This window comes from Arachis hypogaea, chromosome 17, assembly GCF_003086295.3.
Source record: "Arachis hypogaea cultivar Tifrunner chromosome 17, arahy.Tifrunner.gnm2.J5K5, whole genome shotgun sequence".
NCBI classification, from domain to species: domain Eukaryota; kingdom Viridiplantae; phylum Streptophyta; class Magnoliopsida; order Fabales; family Fabaceae; genus Arachis; species Arachis hypogaea.
Window position 1 is genome coordinate 128,127,508 of NC_092052.1, and position 27,805 is coordinate 128,155,312.

Genomic DNA, 27,805 nt, shown 5'->3' on the forward strand with positions numbered 1-27,805 from the left:
GATGTTTTTACAAGTGTTCCGATACATCTAGTTTTAGTAGTTATACACCTGAGATATTTTAATATTATTTTAATCCACCTCCAAGCCAACCAATCACAACTCACCCTACACCCCCAAAACCCCCAAGGCTGGTTCATTTGCTCCTTGTGGCCGAAATTTCCAAGAGAGAAAAAGAGAGAAAAGTTCTTAGTTCCAAATCTTCAAAGCTTGATTTCTGCTGAACTAAAACTCAAATCAAAATTCCAATCCGACCAAAATGATCCTCTCTTCTTTCTCTACATGATCATATGACTTATCAAGGCTGGGATTAAGGTGAGTTGGCTGCACCATCTCTCTTTTGATTCGGTTTCAAGGAAACATGCTTAAATATGTGTTTTCTTGATGTGATTTAGGAGGAAAAAGTGCTTAAGGACCACCTGAAAGTTTAATTGAATTAGGAGTAGCAAAACCAGGTAGGGTGTCACGAAATTAATCTTGATTATTTGTGTTTGAGTTGTGTGAATGTTGTATGAATTGGCTGTGCTAAAAATTGGTTGCATATATGATTGATTCTTAGTGAAAATTTGGTGAAATTTTGATGAAATTTGATGAAATTCAAGCTTTAAAGTTCATGTTCTTGGGCAGCTGGAAAAATGAAACCCTAAGCTTAAATTGAGGTTCAATTTGTGTTAAAATCATGTAGAAAAGATGGGATTTTAGTGGCTGCTAATTTATTATGAATTATAGTAAAAATCGGTTGCTGAAAAGACTGAAAAACGGGTAAAAACAGAGAAAGAATCTGAAGAATTTATGAAGAACATGAAGAACACTTTGAGTGTGATGAAGAACAATGAAGAACAGGCCTTAGATCTTAAAAAGGGCAAGGAAATAAAATTTTTGGTGTTTAAGGGGTTGTTTGGTAATTTCTGAAAGTTAGAGTGGTAAAAGTAAAAATATTAAAAGTTACGGGTGGTAAAAAGTGAATTTTAAAGGTTAAAAGTAAAAGTAAGTTAATTTTTGAAAATTTAATGATAAAATAATAAAAAAATAATAAAATATTAAATAATAATATTTAATTAAAAATAATATTTTAATAAAAATAATAAAATAATGCGGAAAAGGCAGTGCCAATAAGTTATAGCTCAAATGGCATAGTCTCCCCATACTTAATTAAGAGGTTGCGGGTTCGAGTCTCCTATCTTTGGTAAAAAAAAATGTGGAAAATGCAGTTTTCTGTAAAAGCTTTAGAAAGACAACTTTAAGCGCAGAATCTCATAATTACCTTCATAAAACACTTAGGGAGTGGTAAAAACATATTAGTGAGGCAAAGATAAATAAAAGATAAAAGTTGAAGAAAAGATAAAAATCGAAGAAAGAGTCTGCAAAGTTTTAATGACAGAAAAATAGACAGAGACTAGTGAACGAACTAGGGCAACATAATTAGTCCTTGAATTGTGAATAGGGTTAGGTATTATATGAAAAGTTAAACTGTTTCAGTATAGACTTAATGAACCTATACTTGGGGCAGGCTAACTAATCATACCGAAATTTACATAAGCTTTAAATACATACGTTAAACAGAGAAAGCAGAATAAAGTAAAGAAGTGCAGAGCAAAGAACAAACAGAGCAGAATAAAGAGACAAAGCGAAGAAAGTAATATGATAAAGGGCAGAGGACCTATTGAGAGGTCATTTGTTGCATTAAGGCAACCTCAGAGATATCTATATGTTCATCTGCTGCATTGAGGCAGTCAGATAGATAATGGTGCAACCATTGAGAAACGCTTTCCTGCGGTACAGATTCATATTTTATTTCTGTAAGGCAGAGGGGTTATTTCCTGCTATAGAGTACCGTGACCACCTGTTCCATTTCTGTAGTGGCAGAGGGGTTATTTCCTGTATATAGAAGGTGTTTCGGTATACATCCCTGCAGTGGCAGATGTGTTATTTCCTGCGTGCAGTGGACCCTGTGGTGGCAGAGGGGTTATTTCCTGTACACAGGGGTATAGCCAACAGGAAAGCCATATCCGGCTGGTAATGCTGGGTTACGTCGGGAGCGGGTAGAAACCGACAAATGAGCTCATTACCTGCACTAGGACTAGACATGCATCATTCTTGTCTGGGCATTATTCTCTGTTGCATTCCTACTTGTGAGTGATCTATTTCTTTATGTTTGTTTGCTTGAGTGCTATGTCTGTGCTTTATCTTCTTGTATTCTCCTGCTTGTGTTCTGTTTTTTATTTTTCTATCTATTTTTAACCTCTGTTTACTACATTACTGTATTCTATTATCCATCTGCTAATCGAAAACGAATAAATGAACGTAACTAACAACCCCGACCCTACTAAGAACTCCCTAGTTCTTACCCCTTCTCTCCCTTCCTCCCCCTCAGATGGAGACGGGCGTGATCTTCTATGAGTTCGAGGACCCTTACGTCTACGAGGATCCGGTACATCACAGTTACTTCATCATGGGATTGGAGCCTCGTATTAGACGATATGCGTTACCTAATCGAGCTTTTCAACATCCTCTGTCTAGCCCGCATTTTGACCCTGATGCTTCTTACGACTTTCTCTTATCCTGGTTACATCCTGACGCACCTAGACATCCTTTTCCTGATGATCCTGAGCACCCTATACCAGCTCAACCTTTGAATGAGGCGGTACCTGAGCCTATCATTCCTGATGAGCCTGAGTTAGCTGGTGACTACGTACCTGTGATACCACCAGAGTGGGATTTTTCCCCTGAGCCGATCCCCGACTTGCCATAGCCTGATAAGCCGGCACTACCGAATGGTGGAGTGGCTCCTATAAATACGAACGGACCTGTGCTCGCGAACGGTTTTGTACATAGTGACAACAGTATTTCTGGTGGATCTGAGGGTATAGCTGTAGCTGCGAACGATGAGGAGGAGGAGGATCCTGAGATAGAGATAGAGCAGGATGAGGAGATGGACGAGCCTCACGGCGATTCTCCGAACGACCACGTGTAGATATAGTTTGACTGCGAAAGGGGCATTCTTTTGATGACACTCTAGTCTGACATTATCTGATAGTTAGTCTCTCACTTGTGTTAGTACACCCGAGAGCTAGGAGCTATATAGTGGTTAGGCTAGCCTGGGCGCCAGCTTAGTGGCTTTTTGTATGGGCCTGGCCCTGGGAGTGTCGTGTAAATATTAGCTACGTAGGATGACGAGGATGTAAACTGACTTGATCTTGTGTAAACGCTACATGTTTTGTTATAGTGTACATGATGTATATTATCAGCTGTATTTTTATTTTTTTTATGCCGCTTTTCTATTACTCTCAATGTATGCTTGTTTATTTTACCTGAACATCCGCAAAAAAAAAAAAAGTTACTCGTAAAAGTGGCATCGCTCTAACAAGGAACAGGCTCATATATTAAATAATAAATAATAATTAGGAAGGATAAGTTAGTAACACTTAGCTTCTTGTATGACCATGGCATACTGGAAGTTAGGTCGTTACAAGTATCCTGGTTCAGCTGCGAAGTGCAGTGCAACCTACATCCAGTCTCTATCATAACAATGATGGAATTTCACTATAATCAAACAGATTACAGACACCAGTTCCCCCTAGGAACTATCCTTCCTATCCGGGACAAGTCCAAAATCTATCCCCTATCCTGAACTTGACTTGATCACCTACCAAGCTTTCAACTGCTAAGTACTAACCCAACTTGCAGGGGAACAAGTCCAGATTCTACCTCAGCCTGAACTTGACTAGACCTCAATCTAGCTTTCAACTGCAAAGTGCTAACCCAACTTGCAAGGAAATTCTCACAGAATCAGGATACACAACACATATGTACAAAGGACCTCTAGGACATCTATGTCTTTTTATTTTAATTTTGTATACTCTACCTTTTTCCACTCTATGGCTTTTTCATATAAACCTCACTGTTTGCCTTTTTCCATGAGACTCAAGACAGACAAAACTAAACAGAAAAATTACAACATGAAAAATATTGAAAGAGAATAATTTCTGTTAGCTTGGGTAGCTATGAGAACTCTGTGCTTTTCACTTTTTTTCTCCTTGCTTCAAGCCTTGGCTGTCCACCCTTATTATAGAAGGGGAAGCCTCCAAGGTTGAAACCGATCCAACTGAGCTAATCTTCTTCTTCTTCAAACAAAACCGGTTCGGCCAAAGAGAGAGGAGAGGAAACTGAATGCTAAAACCAACATGCAATTACCTCTGTGTCATCCCTTCTCACCAATCTTCATCAATCCGGGCCATCCATCTTGACTTGCTCCCCAAGAAGGATTTCTGACCCTTGATGAGTCCTTGATGCTTGACAGCTCCTCCTGCTCTTCTCTTCTGCCTCTTCCTCCACGTAGCTACAGTAGCTACCTTCTGTGGTAGTTGAGCAAAAGTAGAGACGAGCCATGCTTCCAAGGGATCTTCTTTCTCTGACCGAATTGGATCTTCTCCATTTTCGGGTATGGAGAGTTTGAGGCTTCCTCACCACTTCTTACCATAAGTGGCAAAGATCTCAGCCACACCCTACTATGGATCTTCTTTTTCTTGATGCCATCATCATAATGGCTTCTTGCTTGCAGCTAGCTTCTCTACTTCTACCTCTGATGGCTTGCTTCTTCATCCTTCTTTCTGACAAAGAAGTGACCGAAACTTGAGAGAGAAGAGAGAGAAAATTGAAAAATTTTCAATGGAACTAAGAAAGAGAATAAATGAATTAAGTTTCCCACTTTCCTTTTACTTAGTAGCATGTGTCATTAATGATGGCAATTAAATCAATAGCTATTTCTCTCTCATGTTACCAATGTCTGCATTAAATCCATTTAATCAAAATTTGAATTTCATCACCCATAGAAAATGGCATCCGTGGAAAGCATGCTTTCAATTAGAATTTGAATTCCACCAAGGTAAATGGGTAACGAAGCATGCTTGAGATCCTTGGACTTCATTATTTGATTTATCAACTTTGATTTATGGGCTTTTGATTTGGGCTTAACTCAATCTCAAAATTCAGCCACTTATATTTGAATTAATTTTGTCCAAGGCTAAATTTTCTTTAATGATCCATTTGGGCTTGTGATTTGGGCCAATTTGATTTTCTTTTATCTCAAAGCACACCCACTTATATTAATTTTGTACATGGCTTGATTAATAACAAGTGGGGCTCATATTGCCTTTTGACCCAATATGAAATCTACACACTAACAAACACATTAAACAACCTATTGGAAGCAAATAATAATTTAATAATTTAATAATGTTTGATCATCAAATTAGATATTAGTTTTTCAAACTCAACTCTATCTATATATTATTATATCTTATATATATAACAATTGGGTTGTGATATTTTAAATTAGAATAGTTGTGATGAAACTAAATTTTTAAATATACATGAAAATAATATACATTGTAATAATTTGATAATATGAATAATGCATTGAATGTTATATATATGTGAAAGATTAAGGGTGTGGTCAAAATAAACTTGTGTACGTGTGTAGTGAGTAGTGACTTATTAAGTGGTTATTATGATTATATATAGGGTAAAAAACTCAAATAAACCAAGCTGAGAAGTTTATTACCCAAATCAGTCAAAACAAAAAATTTTTTTAGCAATCTATCAATGACCATTTAAATATAATTCGAATCATATTGATTCGAACTACAAATGCATGTAATTCGAAACAACTTGCTTCGAATTACGTTTGAATGGATATGCATGTAATTCGAATCAAGTAGAATCGAATTAGAGAAGGGTAAATCGAATTGACTCGATTCGAATTAGTAGGCTCACGTGACTCTATGGAGTTCGAATCATATTGATTTGAATTATTCAATGTTGGTGACACTAGGTAGTTCGAATTAAGTTGATTCGAATTACTAGTGAGTTGTCTATATAATGCTACGTTAGTTGGATATATATCAAATTTTTTTTTTCACATTCTTAGTTGGATAGTTGGATATATATCTTATAGTTGATACAAAAGATATTTACTGTATAATTTTATTTTTCTAAATATATATATATATATATATATATATATATTTTGATGATTACAAAATTTTAGAAATATTTAAAAAGTATTATTAAAATTAAAAATTAAAAATTAAGGATTAATATTCTGTAACCAAATTTATATAATTAATACTAAATAAGGCAAGTTTTGGCTGTTTTTTTTTTTGTCTACCTAGCAATATTAATCCTAATATTTTTGTTAGGGTACAAATTTGCCACCACAACTACTGGCTACCTAGCAATATTAATCCCTAATTTTTAATTTTTAATTTTATTGTCAAATAATAAAAAATATAATTTTAATTTTAATAATACTTTTTAAATATTTCTAAAATTGTGTAATCATCAAAATATATATATATATATAATATTTTTAGAAAAATAAAATTATACAATAAATATCTTTTGTATCAACTATAAGATATATATCCAACTATCCAAGTAAGAATGTGAAAAAAAAATTGATATATATCCAACTAACGTAGCATTATATAGGCAATTCACTAGTAATTCGAATCAACTTAATTCGAACTACCTAGTGTCACCAACATTGAATAATTCGAATCAATATGATTTGAACTCCATAGTCACATGAGCCTACTAATTCGAATCGAGTCAATTCGATTTACCCTTCTCTAATTCGAATCTACTTGATTCGAATTACATACATATTCATTCAAACTTAATTCGAAGCAAGTTGTTTCGAATTACATGTATTTGTAGTTCGAATCATATTGATTCGAATTATATATAAATGGCCATTGGTGGATTGCTGAAATAATTTTTGTTTTGGCTGATTTGGGTAATAAACTTTTCAGTTTGGTTTATTTGGGTTTTTTACCCTTATATATATATATATAAAATGTATTAATTGTTGTATTTAAGGCACAAATCCAGTAAATTTTCTTTTATCTTTGTAGATAAATAAATATGACAACAAAGGAACACATTGCCAATGAGTTATAGCTCAAATGGCATAGTTTTCCTATACTCAATTAAGAAGTTGCGGATTCGAGTCTCCTATCTTTGGTTAAAAAAAAAAGGAACACATTAAAATTTAAGATTGGTTTATTTATTAAAAATGCAATTGTTCTTTTTTTTTTCTTTTTCATTATTTCTTTCTTTGGAGAAAACGCAAGATGATGAGTTGTGTTAGCTTGGCGTGAATTAGCAGTAAACATGGAGTTAAGGCCAATTAATAAGTATGGTGAAGTGGAGCTGTGTAGGGGATTAGATGACCCATCAACCTCATTAACCAGCCAAAGTCTCTTTTTTAGTGAATTAATATCAATACCAATTAATTACACATTGGTTAATTAATTAACATTATTAGTAATTTTGCAATGTTGGGGTAGTAGCTTTTCTTTTTTATTTTATTTTTCTAAATTAAAGTTAGTATTTCAAAAAGTATCTTATTTTTTATTTCACATTGATTTTTTGTATGGCTTAAAAGCGATAACAGTAATTCTATTTGCATATACCTAATTCGATTCAATCCACATCATATATATATATAAAAAATATGTTAGGAGTGAATGTTAAATCAACAATCTTTTATTTATATAAAAAATCTTCGATAGCTAAACTAAAATCTTCAATTACAAATTTAACACTTTTATTTATATAAAAATTAAATTTATTTAATAATGTATATTAAATTATAATTCTAAAATTTCATGAGATTATTAAATATTATATATTTTTTTATAATCCATAAATAAGATCAAATACCTGCAAATTAAGAATGAATAAAATCAAGATTGGCATGATGTATACTAATAAATTCTACACCCTACTCTACCGTACCTATTTTCATTCCTGGTATGGTTAGTGCCACCGGTGGTCCATTATTTCTGAATAGTTTAGGACATTGTGAAGACAAAGTTATCCCTCCTTTATTTAAGGCAAGTTTCAGGGGATTACCCATTAGTGGCAGCTAAATGTCATTTTTTTTCTCTCCAATTACATATATACCTATCCGTGTCGCTTTGTAATAATTAATGCTTTGTTTGTATTAACCAAGAACATATGAGCATCACAACATTGTTGCTGAATGCTTGTTTTTCTTTTTTTAAATAAAAATAATGATATGATTCGCTTATTTTCTAAAAATAAATTGTTTACAAATCAAAATTTTCATTGGACCCAAAGATGTCTAAATATTCAAAATATTCCTTCATACGCCTAGAATAGTATATTGTAATAATTAATTATTTATCAATAATTGAACGTTTCTTTAGTTTTAATGGCCCCAAATAGTTAATCGCACCATCATATCTTTATCTGCCGAAATGAGAATATGAGATTAGTAGAAGAAATCGATTAAGTAACTAACCAAAATCTTCTTGCATTGGATGCCTAAAAAACAAATTCATGTTATCTCCTATCTATTGTGTTGAAGCCAAGTATAAAAATTAGAATGAATATCCATCCGGTATCTGACAATTATCTCGAAAGGACAACGAGGCCTCCAAGAAAAAAAAAACACCCAATCCGGCCCCTGATAAATTTTTTTTGGGACAGATTAGCCCCTGTGCCAAAAAAAATAACATTTATTTTTTTTGGCACAGGGCCTCGTTGTCCTTTCGAAGTAATTGTCAGGGACCGGGTTGGGTTTATTTTTTTTGTCAGGAGTCGGATTGGAATTTTTTTTTGTCAGGGACCTCGTTGTCTTTCGAGGTAATTGTCAGGGGCTGATTTGGATTTTTCTCTAAAAATTATTTTATATTAAATAATATTTCTTTCTGGATTATTTATAAAATATACAGTTCTCTCTTTTTATAAGATTAAAATAATATATTTTTTAAATATAACCAAAATATCCTTTGATAATCATTATATATATATATATATAAATTAATAATATTTATTTGGTTGATAATAAGATAAAATATTTTAATTTATTACAAAAATATTTAATTAAAAAACTTTTATATTTTTTTTGATGTAAAAGAAAACTTTTATATATTTCATGATTAATGATAAAATATTAAAAATAAATAAACTTTATTATGTTAAATAGTAAATATATTCTATATTATTATTATTTGAAATTATCAAATAATTATCTCTAATTTATATATATATATATATATATATATATATATATATAAAATAAATATAAAAAAATATTTTGGTTAAGAGAATTAAATAATAGAATATTTAAAAAAAATGACAATATTCTTCTCTCCAAGTTATCTAAAAGATATTCTCCTTTCTTCTATTTATAAAATATAAAATTTTTTGGCTTACAAAGATAAAAGTAACTTATTTTTAGTCTTTTTTGACCAAAATATCATTCAATTATTATTATTATTATTATTATTGTTATTATTATTATTATTAAATTAGTAATAATTATCTGGTAAATTCAAATAACAACAACAATAAGAAGAAGAAGATATATTTATTATTAATGTAATAAAATGTATTTATTTTAATATTTTATCATTAATTATAAAATGAATATAATTTTGATGTACTATCCGTGTAAAATAGTTTTATACGTGCATCCAATTATATAATGCCACATCAGTAAAAATAATTACCTTTCACATTGACTACATGAATGATCATCCAAAAGAATGGATATGACGACGTCAGTCATCAAAATTAAACTCTTATAATTAAATATTTTTCAAGTTAAAATATGTTATATCGTTATTATTTGAGAAAAATCTAAAACAGCTCCTAACAATTATCTCGAAAGACAACGAGGCCCTTGACAAAAAAAAAAAACCCAACCCAACCCCTGACAATTACCTTGAAAGGACAACGAGGTCCATGTGTCAAAAAAAAATCAATGTTATTTTTTTTTGGCACAGGGGCTAATCAGTCCCAAAAAAAAGATCAAAGGCTGGATTTGGTATTTTTTTTTTTTTGGGGTCTCGTTGTCCTTTTGAAATAATTGTCAGGGACCGGATGTGGTATTCACTCTTATTATTTGAATTAACCAAGTAGTTATCACTAATTTGTATACATAATTATAATGATAATTAAAAGATTTTTTGGGAAAAAAATTAAATAGTAGGTTATTTTAATTTAAAAAGAAAAAATACAAATTTTATAAATAAAATAAAAAAGATCATTTAAATATCATTTAAATTATAATTAAATATTAATATAATTAAATGGATCTAATTTAATTTTAGATATTAATAAAGGGGTATGAAAATCATTTATATTGTTTAGTATTTGTAAAAGCTATCATAGAGACATAGACACACACACCGTTAAGTGATATGAAACTTCTAAAACTGAAGAGGTAAAAAAACTAAGCAAAAAGACAAGATCACATTCCACTGAAGAATACTTTGTCGGAGGCATGTAGACAAGTGATTTGGTCCAATACAACTTCCATTTGGTTTTGCATTGTGTGTATGTGGTGAATTTATGCATACAAATACATCCAATAATTTGATTTAAATGTTAGAATATGGTGTTGGTTTGTGGGGATGATACTTTAGTGGCCATGCACATGGGTTTGTTTTCTATGAAGGAGCCTAAATTTCAAACCCTACAGTCAGAAGATTATTGATATTGTGATAAACTGATAATCGTGTCACACATACAGCTAAGCCAACACCCTTTATCACGTGCATGATGCACGTGATCACTACAATGACACATACTCAGGTTGTGGTGTTTTTATTTGGGTCTTCATATTCATATTTGTTTGTTTTCTTTTTCTGAGGTTTGAATAAATGCTGAAAGATGAAACATTTAATGAAAAGATACATCATAAAGAAAAGGGTTTAAGTGTTTAACTAAAAGTGAGATCATCACCGGAAAGAGAAAGAGTGACAAATGTTAAAAAAGCTTTAATTTAATGTTACTATTCACTAATTTATTGTTAGATAAGACATTATTTTATGGGCCCTTCACAAAGCCACATCTTATCATCATCAAAGCTAAGTCAAATTCATATGATACAATCAATACTTTAATTCCACTTAATAATATCTTTAATCCCAATTCTAATCAATATTGTGGGACACTTTATAATTATATATACAGGAGTGTGACACTAACACAACATACATATTAAGGTTTGAGGTAGAAGAGAAAATTGAATTCTTGATTCATATGTCAAGAATGAAGGCAAGAGATTGAAAGTAAGAAAGTTAAAAAGAAAAAAAAAAGTAAATTTTATGGTGTCTGTAATTTAGTGTTTAATTTTTGCTTAACTTATTTTTTATGATAAATTTTAAATATTTAATAATTATTTATTTTTATACTTTTAAAATTAAATATTAATTTTTAAAATTTTTTAATAAATTAAACAAATATTTTTAGACATTATAACCATCACTAAAAAAAAATTCTAAAATAATAAAAAATAAAATGTGATTTATTCATTTGTAATTGTACCAAGCACTACCATCTATTTATACAATGAAAATGAGAGTATAACAGAATTCTAATAATTTTTCTCAAAATAGTAATTCTGGTATGACAATAATTCAAATTAACTTAACTATTTTTCTTTTTTGATATTTTTTCTCAACTTTACCTTTAATAACCTCCTTCATACTGAAGTGAGATATTACTTTTAATTAGGAATAACAACACTATTTAAATTTGTGGGTACTTATTCCGTTATTTTTGTCCACTAGGACAAATAATTACATATCTTGGTGCGAGAACGACAAATTTTTAACAGGACAGTATCTTAGACAGAATCAGTTTAAGTAATACCCGCTCTAGTATATATATAATTTAAATAAATATATAATTTTAATATATGTAAAATAAATAGTAAAATGATTAATAAGAACGGAGGCGGATTAGGGTTCAACCTTTTAGTACCGTGAATAGAAATGAGGTACTATCATTTAGTATGATTATAAATTACATAATGTGTTATTATCTTATTATGTATATAATTCTTAATCTAATATTTTATTCATAATATTCTGAATAAATAATTGTCCAATTTATTTTTGTTAAAAAAATATTATTTAAAAAAATAATTTTTCTTTTCAAAAATGCTATTTTATGTTATTTTATTATATATAATTTAACTCTTATTAAAATTTAATTGAACTTTTCATAAAAATTCTCTTTAAGTTAGTATAGTCTTTTGTTTGAACCAACTTAATTGATTTTATCGAGTTGTCAACTCATTTATCTGTTTAAATAAATATTAAAAATTTAAAATTTATTTTGTATATACAGCAATTAATTAGTCAATGACAGATTTTTAAATATAATTTCGATCCACAACAAATTATTAATTTGGTTTGTTGAATTATGAGAGATAATGTAAACAACCAAAAATTAAAATGATCTAAATAACACTTAATTTGTACCAAGTTCTATTATCCTTAATTTAAGAGGTTGAATGAAATATTCTGATATCAACGATCAAATGGAGTGTAGCTCAATAATCCTCTACTTTCACTCAAACATGCACAAGTACCGAAATTATATATATTTTAGCCATGCTTCATCTTTACTTTTTTATTTTTTCATCGTTCACAAATTTACCTGTGCATGTGACTGTAGCACTTGCTTAAACCAATAGATATATATTAATTGATTTATAATAACACTATTCATCCACCAAAAATTCTTATATTAATATAAAAATACAATTGTCATTAATTAATTATGTATTTAAATTATTTTTAATAAACAAAACAAAAAGAATATATTAGTCATTAAGAAAATATTGATCAAAATGTGAGGTAATATTTAATTTGGTATTTAAAATTTGAAGTTGGATTTAATTTGACTCTTAAAATTTTAATAGATTCAAATTGGACCCGCAATTTATAATTATAACTCATATTAATTCTTAAACTAATCTCCATTAACAACATATTTATTTAGTACATTAATTTATTGTGATTTAAATTTCTCGTCCAGATTCTATGCGATCATAATTTATTAGAACTTAGAAATTTGATTGTTGTGTTAGGGATAAATAGCAATTGAGCAAGTAAGCTGAGCTGGCAGAGTTAGTTAGCTAGTATTGAGAACAGTTAGTGGTTATTAGTAGTTACTATAAGAGCTACTATATAAGGCTAAAAGTCAATGTAACAATTAGTGAATGAAAATCATTTTATCTGATTCACACACTATGAAAAGAGTCTTCTAGATCTTTCTCTCTTTCTCTCTCTCTCTCTCTCTCTCTCCGCTGGTGTTTCTCATTCTCTTCTCTGAAGAGTTCTGATACCTCACATGGTATCAGAGCATTCAGGTTCTGATCCATGGCTACTCTGAGCGAGCCTCAAACTTCCGCAATCTCAAGTGCGCGAGCAATAAACACAGTTTCATTCAATCTGGATGAAGATAATTTCATACCTTTGAGACGGCAAGCGCTGGCGTTCATCAAATCCAACAGACTCAAGGAACACCTCAATCCGATGAAGATACCGAAGCGATTCAGGACCAACGGAGATCGCCAAGCAGAGATCGAGACTCAGGAGTTCCTCGATTGGGAGCAGAACGATCAATTCTTAGTGTCGTGGCTGTTTGCTTCAATAGATCTGAGCTTCACAAGTCAGGTTGCGAATTGTGAATTTGCATGTGAGATTTGGTACAAATTGGAGGAATACTTTGCAAAACGGCTGAAATCAAAGGTGAAGCAACTCAAAACACAGATCAAAGGCATCAAGCTACAAGGTTCTGTAACGGAGTACATGTCTAAGCTCAAGAAGGTAACAAATGCTCTCTCTGCCATAGGTGCACCTCTTTCAAGTGAGGAATTTGTAGAAGCTGTGACTCAAGGTTTGAATGAGGATTATAATGCGTTTATAACCATGATTAATGCTAGAGCTGATGAAATAACTGAGAGTGAAGTAGAATCGCTACTAGTGGGTCAGGAAGAACTAGTAGAGCGTTTTAAAAAGACTGTTTTAGGCACAATGCAGGTGAATTTAGCACAAAATGTAGATCTAAGGTCACAAAGTCAGCAACCTAGCTATCAAATTTATCAACCTAATTTTCAACAGCAGCAACAACAATTTCAAGGTAGAGGTCAGAATTTTAGAGGAAGATTCCGGGGAAGAGGTGGTTTTAGAGGTGACAGATCAGGTTTCTATGGTAACTCCAGGCCACAGTGTCAACTCTACAATCGATTTGGGCACACTGTGTGGGAATGTTTCCACCGCTTCAATCACAATTTCCATAATCCACATCAGACTACTGGTAATGCACTAGCACCACCTCCCTCTTCCTTCCACCAGCCACAACAAGACCAGCAAGCTCAAGCTCTCTTAGCCACTACACCTGCAGCAACACCTCTCACTGACAAAGCCTGGTACCTGGACACCGGAGCTTCACATCATTTGACCTTTGATGCAAACAACTTGATTACAGGCTCAGAGTATGCAGGAACAGATCAAGTGCTAACAGGTAATGGCCAAGGTATGAGTATAAATAGTATTGGCAAAACTATACTGTTCAATGAGACCAACCCTCACTACTTTAATCTATTAAATCTGCTTCATGTACCTTCCATCACCAAAAATCTAATAAGTGTCGCCAAGTTTGCTCTTGACAATCATGTGTTTTTTAAATTCCATCCTGTTGATTGTTTTGTAAAATGTCAGGAGACCAAGGAAACTCTATTAAAGGGGTCTCTTAGAGGAGGGTTATACCATTTTGAGCATGTTGGAGTGCTTGCACGAGCAGCACCGTCAAGCAATAAATCAGGCAATTCGGGGTCCAAGAACCCTTATCTGTCATCCACTCATAGAGTCTGTAACCTCAGTTCTTTTACATCTAGTTCTACAGTAGCAAGTAACACTAATAATGTAGGCACTGTCTGTAATGCTAAGTCAGTGTATGAGTTTGATATGTGGCACAAGAGGTTAGGTCATCCAAGTGCATGAATTGTTGAAAAAGTATTACAAAGTTGTAATGTTGGCTATATGAATAAAAGTAAATTTTTAACCAAAGACTACTTGTGTAATGCGTGCTGCCAAGGAAAGCTCCATAATCTTCCTTTTTCTGATTCTCAAACAGTCTATAGCCACCCTCTAGAGTTAATCTTTTCAGATATATGGGGCCTTCTCCTATTACTAGTGTTTCGGGTTTTCGATACTACATTATTTTTATTGATGCCAAAATCAGATATACCTGTTTGTATCTTCTCCAAAACAAGAGCCAAGCCCTGCAAGCATTTGTCCAATACAAGTTGTTGATTGAAAATAAAACTGGGCAAAAGATTAAAACCCTTCAAACTGACAATGACAAAGAGTATACCTCACAAGCTTTTACCAAATTTCTGATTGAAAATGGGATTGCACATAGACTTAGCTGCCCATACACCCATGAACAGAATGGGAAGGCCGAAAGGAAGCATCGGCATGTCATTGAAACTGCTCTAACCCTTCTCTCTCAAGCATCCATACCTCTAAAATTCTGGGATGAAGCCTGCCTCACTGCAACTCACCTCATTAACTTGCTGCCCTCAGCCACCACACAATACATATCACCCTATGAACTCTTGAACAATAGAGCTCCAGACTATAGGTTCCTCAAAATCTTTGGATGCTCATGCTTTCCTCAGCTCCGCCCTTACCAACCACACAAATTTGACTTTAAGACTCACAAGTATCTGTTTTTGGGTTACTCACCACACCACAAAGGATACAAGTGCCTTTGTCCATCTGGAAAACTCTATGTAGCAAGGCATGTAGTTTTTGACGAATCTGAATTTCCTTATCAGTTGCTATTTTTTAATAAGGACTCAAATCTAAAGGCATCAGTTCCTCATACAACCAAACTTATCACTATTCCTATTCATGTGCGCCATCCACCAGTACCTCTCGAAATTCCTCATGAGTCACCCCCTAATACATCAGCACCCACAACACTAATACCCTCAACAGATTCCCCAGCCACAGCAGTACCCTCATCAAGTTCCCGTGAGTCCTCACCTCTTCAATCTAATGCGTCCACTCATCAAGGGAGAGTTCCAAAGTCAACCACTGTTATATCTCCTCCTCCAATTCCAGTTCCATCCGAGCTCACCTCAACCTCTCCATCAACCATAATTGAGTCATTTGCCAGTCCTATTTGTACTGATTCTTGCCCATTCACTGCTGACACTTGTATCTCTAACTCTACTTTTGAGTTTCCCTTAAGTAATGCAAGGTTAACTGAACAATCATCATGTGCTGTTCCTGCGCTTGAAGCGAAGGTTGGGCGCACTCATCCTATGATAACCAGAAGTTAGGCGGGTATTTTCAAGCCCAAGACATACTCTTCCCAGCTTTGCTCCTCCTCACCTGATCTCACACAAGTGGAGCCCTCTTCAGTTGCTCAGGCTCTTACCTCATCACAGTGGAAGGCAGCTATGGATGAAGAGTATGCTGCCCTAATGAAGTGCAAAACTTGGAAGCTTGTAGACCCCTCAACAGCAGCAGACCCAATTGGATGTCGATGGATATTCCGCATTAAAAGACAGCCAGATGGAAGTATCCAGAAGTACAAGGCGCGGCTGGTGGCGAAAGGCTTTCATCAAAGGGAAGGCTTTGATTATGGGGAAGTATTCAGTCCAGTGGCGAAACCTGCAACAGTCCGTGCTGTCTGCCTCACATGTTGTTATGGTCTTTATAAAGATGTTAGAGAGTCAACCAAGTTTCTAAAAGATTTAGTAGGTCTTAGTTACATAGAATTTGGGTGAGAAGTCTACATCTTAACAAGTTAACGAATAAAATGAGCTCAAAAACTAACATGAGTTATTATTATAAATTGTGGAGATCGAATTGAGTCAATTGTAATTTTATGAATGATCTTAAATCCAACCTTAAATTTCAGGAGTCAAATTGAGTATTAACCTAGTCACTACTATAAAAAGTGTACCAATAATGGGATTGATTAATTTATAATGTATAAGAAAGTTGAAAAATGATGAACATGTGCATATGCCTTAATGCAAACTTACAACACTTCAAAACTCTCTCTCTCCCCTCAAAGTGGGGGCTTACAAGTTACAACCTTGTTTCCAAAGATTCAATCTTTCTTGCTTCTTAAGCAGCCACAGATCTGCAGCTAAGGTACCCACCCACCCATTACACCCTTCCAATGCACCCCACATTAATTATTATTTCATTATTATTAATATTAATATAATATAAACCAAATACACATGAAATAAACTTGCATCTGGTAACTTAGACAAAGGTGTCACTGTGCCAGCTTTTAGTGGTATTAGTTGCTTCTGTTACCCACTCTGATAGTCGTAATTCCTCTTTTGCAATGTTTTGGTTTCCATTAGATGTTGCATTTTGCTGCAAGTGTCAATATCTACAGCTAGCAAATTAAATAAAAATTACAACTTTGCTATATTATTTTAGCTCCATCATTTTCCCCCTTAGCTTTGTGTAAGCATTTGGTTTTAGGATTCTCTTTTTTGCTCTTTGCTTTTGTCAGTCCTTGGGTTCTGAGTTTTTCTTTTTCAATTATTTTATTTTATATTTTCTTGGGTTGTTGAGTGTTATAGGATGTAGAGTGGCATTGTCTGAGTCAGCATCTTTTCTGGGGTCCTCCTCTTTTTCCCCATCTTCTTCTTCTCAAATTCGAAATCTTTCTGGTCGATCCGCGAATTTTCCCGGTGAAAGTTTCAAGCTTTCAAGCTTTTGTCTCACTGCAAGGTACCAATGGCCATTGCATAAAGGAAAAAAATACTTTTTTTTTTAATTTTCATTTTATCTGATTCTGCTCCCACCCATTTTTATTTCTCTAATTTCTACCTCTTTTTTGTTCTGAAATGGAGAAGAAATGTTGGATTTAGTTGTTCCATTTGGCGAAGTTTGTTTAGCTAAGCAGTGTTTCAGTGTAGCTGAAAGGTGTCTTAATCAGATTGAAAGATGGGCTTAGCTCATATACAATCTTTCCTTTTTTCCCTTTAATTTTTAAAAGTTTCTGAATATTCAAATGTTTTATCTTGGAGATCTAGCATTTTTATTCTTTTATTCTGGGGACATGTTCATCTAGCTTGAAGTTGGGAATGTAGTATATGCAATTGTTGCCTCTGGCAGCTGAAATTTGCAGAATTTACTTATATTTGAGAATTGAAGAAATAATATCAAAATTTCTTTCATATTTACATTGTTGGTTCTTTTCCATTATGGTTGCTTCGGAAAAAAAAAAAGAAGACTAATGCATTGCATACTTTGAACTTTTCTCCCTCTCTATTATTAGGTTCCAAAATGATGCATTGTTGTGATGGTTCTACCCTTCTTTTTCTGCATGTAGTGCTTGTTTTTCTGGGTCAATGAGTCAAATTGTTTAGGTCTGTGATTTTGAATATCTGATTTGCTTGTAAAGTTTACTCATCGGAGTAGAATTGTTAAATGCCCACCGAAGAACTGGATATATATATATATATATATTTGAACATGATTTATTTGCTTCGGTTGTTTTCAGGTGATTACAGTTTCTGATATTGATTAGTAAACAGTTGACTGGGAATGAGAGTGGAATCATCATGTTGAGTGATGCATGTTAGGTGTTACTAATTCGCTGAAAAAATGTCGAGAATTACTAAGTGGAAGGTAGAGAAGACGAAAGTTAAGGTGGTTTTTCGGCTCCAATTCCATGCTACACATGTAAGTTTCTCATCTAAGCGAATTTCCCTCTTATACCTTTGGCTCTCAAGTTGAATTTTAGGGAAATAATTTGACTATTTCTGTTTTCTCTGCTCTTTCATTTTAACGTGAACAAAGTAGTGCATTTCAGAGTTTGTCTGAGTTGGCATTCAATTGTGTAGAGTTCATGGAATTCAATGAAAGTTCAGCTGCCATTATTAGTTCTGATTTGCTGTTTAGTATTAACGTTTTTGATGGGGTGTTGATCATTGTTTATTTTGTATTATAATACTTGCATCTCAATCAAGTCTAATTCAAAAATTGAAACGTATTGTTATGATTTCTCAATTTTATTTTCCACCTATCGTTTGTATGCAAGATTCCACAATCCGGGTGGGATAAATTGTATATCTCTTTCATCCCTGCCGAAACCGGGAAGGCTACATCAAAGACAACCAAAGCAAATGTGAGAAATGGAGCCTGCAAGTGGTCGGATCCAATCTATGAAACTACAAGACTCCTACAAGACATTAGAACAAAACAGTATGAGGAGAAGCTTTATAAGCTCGTTGTGGGGATGGTAAGATTCTTTTCTGAATTTTTAAATTATATACAATCATGTCATGGAATTTATAGAAGTGTCAAGTTACAACATCATGCACAAACCTTTATTGTATCACTTACCTCATTGTTATGTAAGCATTTTTTTTTATTGTATATGACTAGTCTGTGCTCTGCCAATTATCAAATGCACTTTTGAATTTTTTTTAACTAGTAAGTTTCTCATTCAAGATAATTAGATTTTTAATGGATCTTAATGTTGCGAATAAAATCAAACTAACACGTTTGTCAGTTTAATGAATATAATGACTTCATCAGTATTGGTATAATTTGAGTTCCATGTTTTTTCTTACAAAATATGTTTTCAGTTGTTGCTTGCTCTCTTTAGAAATACCTTAGCTTTATATGTATTTTCCAAAAAGAGGAATCTTGTGGTTGTTAGTCCGGCTTGTATTGTACTAACCTTGTTTTTGGCCTAATGACTTCAGGGATCTTCACGGTCTAGCATCCTCGGCGAGGCCACTATCAATCTTGCTGATTTTGTTGATGCCTTGAAGCCTACATCTCTTGCACTCCCTCTTAATGGCAGTGATCCTGGACCTACATTACATGTGAGGATCTTTATACTTAATATATCTAAGATATAACCATGGCTTTTTAGATTATCCACTTGCATGGTCATGTTGCAGTACAACCATGTAGTTTATGTATTTCTACATGGATGCATATCAACTCGTATATTTGTTGCCAGATCTTCAGTTGCTAGAGAAATTTATAGTATGCATTTAATGTTGTGTTTCTCTTCTTGTTTGAAGCCAGGTTACTGTGCAGCTGCTCACTTCCAAAACTGGTTTCAGGTATCATATGATGAGTTTTGACATTTACGTATGTTAACCAAAAATAGTAGACTTATTTGATATTTGATGCTATTGTTTTCAGAGAATTTGAGCAGCAGAGGGAACTCACTGAGAGGGGTCTACGGGCAACCTCTGACCAAGGTTCTCATGAGGAATCTGCTGACGGCAAAGATTCGTCTCCGGATCAGAATGTCAACAATCATATGCATAAGGTTTGTGACCTCTGCTGAAAACTACACTTCATACATAGATTTTCTTTGGATTGCTTTTTGTTCTTGTATGGAGGATCTCTTGTCCTTCATTTCCTTGTATTATACTTTTTTCCATCGTCATAATTATTCTTCTGTTATCCTAAAGTAAAAAGGTTCATGCATTTTTTTGGTCTTTCTTGTTAGTACATGCTATTCGTTGGTTGGAAGATTAACAAATTATTTTACTACTTGACAAGGGCCGAATGCATTTGATAAAAGCAGATCTAGATACAGAGTTTTCCTTATTAACATTTGACCTCTTAATTACAACCCATTAGCTGTTCTATTTTTTATCACGAAATATAAATTTTCTTAAAAATAATGAATATGTTTGCTCAATATTAAGGTTTCACTGCTTGTTATTAATTTTTTTCTCTTTCTGTATTATCCCTTGTTATTTCATAAAATCAGGTCAATTCAAGACTGAAACTGAAAAGAGAATCTAAAGATATTCCTCGAATTTCTTCTCTTGAAAGAGAATCAGGGGTTAATGAAGATTATGCAGATTTGGCTGCTGGATATGATGGTTCCTCTACTACTTCAGAAAGTGCATATACTGAGAAGCATGATGTATCCAGTACACATGAAATTGACAGCCTTAAAAGCATGGTATCTGGCGATTTAGTTGGACAAAGCTCGCAGCCGGAAAAAAGAGATGCACCTGATGGCCAGGTCCCGTCACAAGGTAGCCATTGGGTCCATGGTTGGAGTGCAGACTATTCAGCATCAGATAACTTGACTGCTCCTTCAGAAGTTAACAGTAGTCTTAAAGGAAACTTAGGCGCGGTCGAGTCATCTATTCTTGATCTGAAGCTGACAGTGAGCTCTTTACAAAATCATGCTGATGAAATAGGTGTTGAAACACACAAATTCTCCAAGCAACTATCTGCTGAGATTTCCTCGGGAGAAGCGCTAGCAAAAGAGGTTGCTGTACTAAAATCGGAGTGTTCAAAGTTTAAAGATGAAATTGAGCAGCTCAAAAGTTCCAAGTTAAGCTTATTACATGGTCTCAGAGACCTGAGAGAAACGGGTCGGGAAAAGTTCTTTCAGAAGTTACCACTTAAATGTCTAAAGGGGCTTTTGCTCATGGAAGATAAGGTAAGAGCTATTCAGAAGGCGTCGATGGGATTTCCAGAAAGGGATTTTAGGTTGCTTAACTTGGAGTTAGAATCACTGCTTGAGATTTTGCGGGATCTCAAACAAGAATCTAGAGAGCCTATTTCAGAAGCTGATGTTGCGAATGAAAGGGAGAACAAGAAAATGGATTTACAAAAAGGTGAACAATATTTAACAGACATCGGGTCTGATGTGGGTTTGTTTCAACCTGAAGGCATGGCTCATTATCTTACCATACCTGGCATTATGTCTCATGAGGCTGATCCGGTGGATCCAACCATTGCTATGAAAGCAAAAATTTTTGAACTCCTAAGAGAGCTAGACGATTCCAAAACCGAAAGGGAAGGCCTCATTAGGAAAATGGAGCAGATGGAGTGCTATTATGAAGCTCTTGTTCAGGAACTTGAGCAGAGTCAACGGCAGTTGATGGCCGAGTTGCAGAACCTCAGGAATGAACATTCTACTTGCATATACACAATTGCTGCTAGTAAGGATGAGATGGAGATAATGCATCGGAACATGAATGAACAGATAATGAACTTCTCTGAAGACAAGCGCATTTTGGAGTCTATCAGCAGTGAGTTTGAAAAAAGAGCTTTGTCTGCTGAAGCAGCACTCAAAAGAGCAAGGTTAAACTATTCTATAGCTGTTGGTCAATTACAAAAGGATCTTGAATTGCTTTCTTGCCAGGTTCTTTCTATGCATGAGACAAATGAGAATCTTATAAAGCAAACTCTTTCAGATTCTCCCCTTCCAGATACTGATGGTTTCCGAGAACCAGTGAAATATCTGAACAATTCTGAAGGCCATATCTCCAATCTCCCATCCCAAAATCACAGTTCTTCCTTAAATAGACAACATTTTGGTGAAGACATTTTACTAAGCGATTTGAAAAGATCCCTTAAGGCACAAGAAGATCTATACAAACAAGTTGAAGAAGAAATCTGCCAGATGCATTTTGCAAATATATATTCAGATGTTTTTTCAAAGGCTCTCCAAGAAACACTGCTTGAAGCAAGTTGTGACATTCGAATTTTGAAAGAGGAAGTCCTTCAACTGTCTCAGCAGCTGCAAGTCTCAAATGAATCTAATGAGTTATTGGTGCTGAGGCTGCAGAATGCTATGAATGATATCCTCTCACTGAATGAGTACAAGGAGATTTGCACAGCCAAGAGCAATGATGTTGCTCACCAGAACCAAATTTTACAAGTAAATTTGAATGATCTTTCTCATGAAAACAGTCTTCTTACTCAGAAAATCAATGAGTTGGATGTTCTTCTGAAAGAGTCTAGGAGTTATGAAGGCAAATACATGGCATGTACTACAGAAAACTCAGAGATAAGAAGTATGTTAAAAAAAGAGAGCCTGGAAAATGGTCATCTTCGTGAAGAAATATCAATTCTGCATGGAGAATTAGAAGCTGTCAGAAATAAATTTGATGAGATGGCTTCTTTGAAGGATAATCTTCGGAAGAATGTCAGCTTTTTGTCTAATAAGCTTCAGAAATTGCTGGCATCATATGATGATACATTCAGTGAAATTTCTTTTCGAGGTACATCTGATTCGGAATGTAAAGAGTTAGAAGGTATTTTGTTGCGGTTGGAAGAGGTACAACAGAGAACACGTGACAGGATTCTGCTACTCATTGAAGAGAAACAAGTTTTAGTGGATGAAAAACACTCGGTTCAAGTATCTTTAAATGCCGCAGAATCGGATGTTCTAGTCATGAAACAGAAGTTTGAGCATGATTTGAACGAGATGCTAAGAAAGATAACTGAGTCTAGTGCCCGATTGCAGAAACTTAAGATTGATTTTGAGGTGATTGTCAACAGGATCAATGCTGGTTTTGGATTTGAAGAAACCTTCTCTCAGCATCACAAAGAATTTTTGTCCAGTCGTGATCACTTAGAAGCTGAGGTACAGCAACTTAACTCCCGAAATCAGGACATTGCTCAAGAAATTTCAAAGCTCAATATGCTATCTGGTGACCTTGAAATGTGTAAGCTCCGCTTAGCAGCAGTCACAGAGGAAAAGGAAGCATTGGAGTTGTCTATACAAGACAAAACTGAAGTATCTGCAAAGATTTCATCCGAGCTTGTTTTTTCAAAGGAAAGTTTGCATTCTCTGCAAAATGAGTTGCATAGTGAGAAACAGTTAAGAGAGAAATTGGAGAGAACAGTTTCAGATCTTACCACAGAATTGAAGGAGAAGCAATCTCAGCTGCAGGAACTTGCTCAAGAAATTTTAAAGCTTGATACGTTATCTAGTGACCTTGAATTGTGTAAGCTCACCTTAGCACATGTCACAGAGGAAAAGAAAGCTTTGGAGTTGTCTTTACAAGACAAAACAGAAGTATATGTGAAGATTTCATCCGAGCTTGATTTTTCAAAGGAAAGCTTACATTCTTTGCACAATGAGTTGCATACTGAGAAAATGTTGAGAGAAAAATTGGGGAAAGAAGTTGCAAATCTGACTGCAGAATTGAATGACAAGCAATGTCAGCTGCAGGATTCTGATATGACCAGACAAGAAATGATCCATCTTAAGCAACTGGTTGCAGACTTAGAATTTGAGAAATCAAGAATATCTGATCTTCTACAAGAATCCGAGGAACGTCTTGAACTTGCCTTAAAAGAATCTTCATCTTTTACTTCCCTAGCAACTCACTTTTCTGAACTGCATGAATTTTCGATAGCCACAGATGTCGTTGCTACTTTTACTAGAGCTCAATTGGCGGATCATGTTGTGGAGCTTAGTGAGAAACTACATTCCGCTAGTCAGCAACTTGACATCCTTCACAAGAAGAATCTTGATGTAGAATCTGAATTGAATAGCTGCCTTTGCAGAGAATTGACTTGCATTGAAGAAAACAAAAGATTGCAGACAAGTCTTGACTCCCTGAAATCAGAGTTAGATGCCACTTCTGCTCAAAAGAGAGCATTAATTGATCAAAATGATGCAATGATATCCGAGCTGGAGGAGCACAAGAGTCGAACAGAGAATGTCAACAATACTTTTATCCACGAAAGCCAGCTTGTCCTTGAGGTTGAAAGGCTGGGGAACTTGCTGGAGTGTTCTAGCGGAGACGGTGAGGAACTCTTTTTGTTGAAGGAAGAAGCTGAACTCAAGTGTTTAGTCCTTCAGGCCAAATTACATGAACTGGAAACTGCTATGACTTCATTGAAAGACGGAGAATTGGTAAGGCTGGAAAACCAATGTAATGAACTTTCCAAGAGGCTTTCCGAACAGGTTCTTAAGACAGAGGAGTTCAAAAATTTGTCCCTTCATTTGAAGGAGCTGAAGGACAAGGCTGAAGCCGAGTGTCATAATGCTCGTGAGAGAAGAGGAAATGAAGGACCACCTGTTGCTATGCAGGAGTCTTTGAGAATTGCATTTATCAAAGAACAATATGAAACAAAGTTGCAAGAACTGAAACAGCAACTCTCTTTGTCGAAAAAGCATAGTGAGGAAATGCTGTGGAAACTGCAAGATGCAATTGAAGAACTTGAGAGCAGGAAAAAGTCTGAAGCTTCTTGCATAAAACTTAATGAAGAACTGGGAACGAAGATCTTGGAATTGGAAGCTGAGCTACAGGCTGTAATTTCGGACAAACGAAATTTGTCAAATACTTTTGACCTGGTAAAGGCTGAAAAGGAGTGCTCATTGATATCTCTCGAATGCTGTAAGCAGGAAAAGCAAGAACTTGAAGCTTCACTTCTGAAAAGCAATGAGGAGAGGTCCAAAATTGAAGTGGAGCTCACCTCAGCAAAGCAATTGCTTGAAAGTTTGAGATCTGATGTGAGAGAGAAATCTAATCACACAGCTAGCAGTCGAGAGCTAGAGAGTACAAATATGCAACCCGAGGTAATTGTCTTATTTAGTATTTTCGGTAAGCGAGTGTACATTGCCACTTCCATGTTGATAATGCCATTACCATATCTGTTTTCTTTCCATTGTATGTTTACGTGAATATGGTAAAATTGGTAGTGGCAATATTCACTCCCATCTTTTATTGTCACTTTTATAAAAGAAAAAATCACAGTAATAAACAGGGAACTATGTTTTATATGAGTACATATAAAAAGATTGTGGAATTATCTGTGCATGATTGCTAGAATAATAACGATGCTTACATGAAAGGCCTTCTCACCCTAATTTGTCTCTTGTTACACTTGGTGATTCTAGAAAGTTCTTTTGCCATGAATAGTTTTATCACATAAGCATCAACAAATAAGATTATAACTATTATAAAAACTATATATACCAAATAAATAACAATGCATGGGAATTTTGTGCTTCAAAACCAAAACCTTGTTATCATGAATTGAGCATGCTGTTTTTTATTGGTGATATATAATAAAATAGATAAGAAATTTCTCTGTTAAGGATCTTTAATGGCTGTAGTAAAAGTCTTGTATGTTTTTTCTTTTTTTTTCTTTTTTTTTTCTTTTTTTTTTTTGCAATGTATTCCTTCCTTCATCTATCTTGAGTATGGTAGTGAGCCTCAACAATTTCTTTGCATTATCATTTGATAGGATCCTCTTGCAAATGGATGCGAAACTCTTGAAAGTGAAGACTACTCACAACAAAAAGAAGAAAAGCACGCGGATTTAATTAGAAGTTTGAAATCTAGCATGGACAACTTGAATAAGGAGGTAACATTTTAGGCACCATTATTCGTAACTACTCTTTCTGCATTCATCTATACTTCTAAATATAGTAAATTTATTTTCTAGTATCATGCGAAAGGTAACGTGGATAGCATTTGCATTTTCCTTATATTCGAGTTGTGACTTTTATTGTTGTGTCTGGTGTAAATGTGATCTAAATTGTGTCTTCTTATTGCAGTTGGAAAAGATGAAAAAAGAGAATTCAACTCCTTCAGAAGATGGTTATAGCATTGAACTTACTTTTCCCAATCTGCAAAGAGAATTGGTGCAGCTACATGAAGTAAATAACTCTTGTTTGCATTGATTGCCGTGAAACATGTCTTTTTCTTTGTTCAGATTCTTATGAACTTTATCCTTTGCTCAGGCTAATCAAGAATTGGGAAACATATTCCCTGTGTTCAAGGAAATATCTGTCACTGGCAATGCATTAGAAAGGGTTCTTGCTTTGGAGATTGAGCTTGCTGAAGCATTGCAGACCAAGAAGAAATCAAGCATGCAATTTCAGAGGTACACCTTTCTTTTGGAGCAGTAATTAGATTTTGGTACATATAGATGCTAATTTTGGAAGCACTTCACCTTAAATTTACCATTTTCTTTGTTCTCGGTTAAAATTTGATGACTGGTTAGAGTCTAGATTCTGATATGCATCATCTTTTTTACTCTTTGAAATGAAGTAATGATCTTTTTCTTGTTTTAGCTATCAATTGCATTTTAAAACAAGTACTTTGCTGATTGAATTAAACAATCTCCCAAAGATGTTAACACTATGTTGTTTTGCACAATTAATTAATGTAAAAGAGTTTTATACTAACATCCAATTAAGAGTCACTTTTATCTACGTGGCAGTTCCTAATTTAATGGTGCAAACGAGTTTTACACTGACATTGCATAGAAATTAAATGCTACTTGTTTCTCATAATTGAATTTTTGGCATGCATGAACATGTAGTGGAACACTGTGTTGAGACCAATTCAATCACATTGTTTTAAGACAATTTTCCTCCACACATTTCAGTTCTTTCTTGAAACAACACAGTGACGAAGAAGCAGTGTTCAGAAGCTTCAGGGACATCAATGAGCTGATTAAGGACATGCTGGAACTGAAGGAAAGACATTCAGCTGTGGAAACAGAACTGAAAGAGATGCATGAACGTTACTCTCAACTAAGCCTTCAATTTGCAGAAGTTGAAGGTGAAAGACAAAAGCTCATGATGACACTCAAGAATACTAGATCTTCCAGGAAAGCTCCAAATTCACCTGATTCCTTGTAGCCAAAGTGAGACATCATCATCATCATCAATTTTTTTTCTCACCCTTGCACAGGTTAATAATCTATGCATATTCTTGGTCAAGATATTTGTGGCCCCACCATGAATGTTACTCATTACTCTTTCGGGTTCAAAATATCTGTTAATTTGGATAAAGTGTCTACACTGAAAAAATCAATGAATTGTTCAAATACATTGGTTTTTGATTGATTACTTTGTACAAATTGACAGATAATTTTGAAATGGAAGAAGTACATAGGGTATGCTTATAAGGGGCTTCATTCATAGTTCATAAGCTATAGCAAGAGTTTAATATAGATATATATTTTTGCAAGGGTTGGTATGGTATCACATGATTATCAAAGCTGAGAAGCAGATAATAATTTGTGTAAATAAGAATAGTGTTTTGTCTTTTGCAACTAGAATCCTAGTATATATTGTAACATCTTTTACCCAAGCCTTCCAGTGGTGTAATTGTTTTTTTTCTGTACAGGAACAATATCTTACAAGATTATTTCTATTTAGAAAAAGGGAATTATGAGAA

The 27,805-nt window shown here is 34.0% G+C and overlaps 1 protein-coding gene across 8 annotated transcripts; it reads left to right on the forward strand.

Moving 5' to 3' along the window:
- Window positions 1-124: 124 nt before the first annotated feature.
- On the forward strand, window positions 125-27,805 carry LOC112764588 (uncharacterized). Of its 8 annotated transcripts, none has more exons than XM_072223592.1 (12): window positions 125-312; window positions 393-452; window positions 18,379-18,560; window positions 18,919-19,119; window positions 19,589-19,711; window positions 19,920-19,957; window positions 20,040-20,169; window positions 20,620-25,188; window positions 25,860-25,979; window positions 26,173-26,274; window positions 26,359-26,501; window positions 27,009-27,805. In XM_072223592.1, exons 3-12 carry the CDS (start codon window positions 18,483-18,485, stop codon window positions 27,262-27,264), a joined length of 5,760 nt encoding a protein of 1,919 aa, XP_072079693.1. In that variant the 5' UTR covers window positions 125-312; window positions 393-452; window positions 18,379-18,482; the 3' UTR covers window positions 27,265-27,805. The 8 variants fall into 8 exon arrangements, with proteins under 8 accessions (XP_072079693.1, XP_072079695.1, XP_025666047.1 ...); XM_072223594.1 differs by having other exon boundaries at window positions 147-312; window positions 19,916-19,957; XM_025810262.3 differs by lacking the exons at window positions 125-312; window positions 393-452 and adding an exon at window positions 16,867-17,006.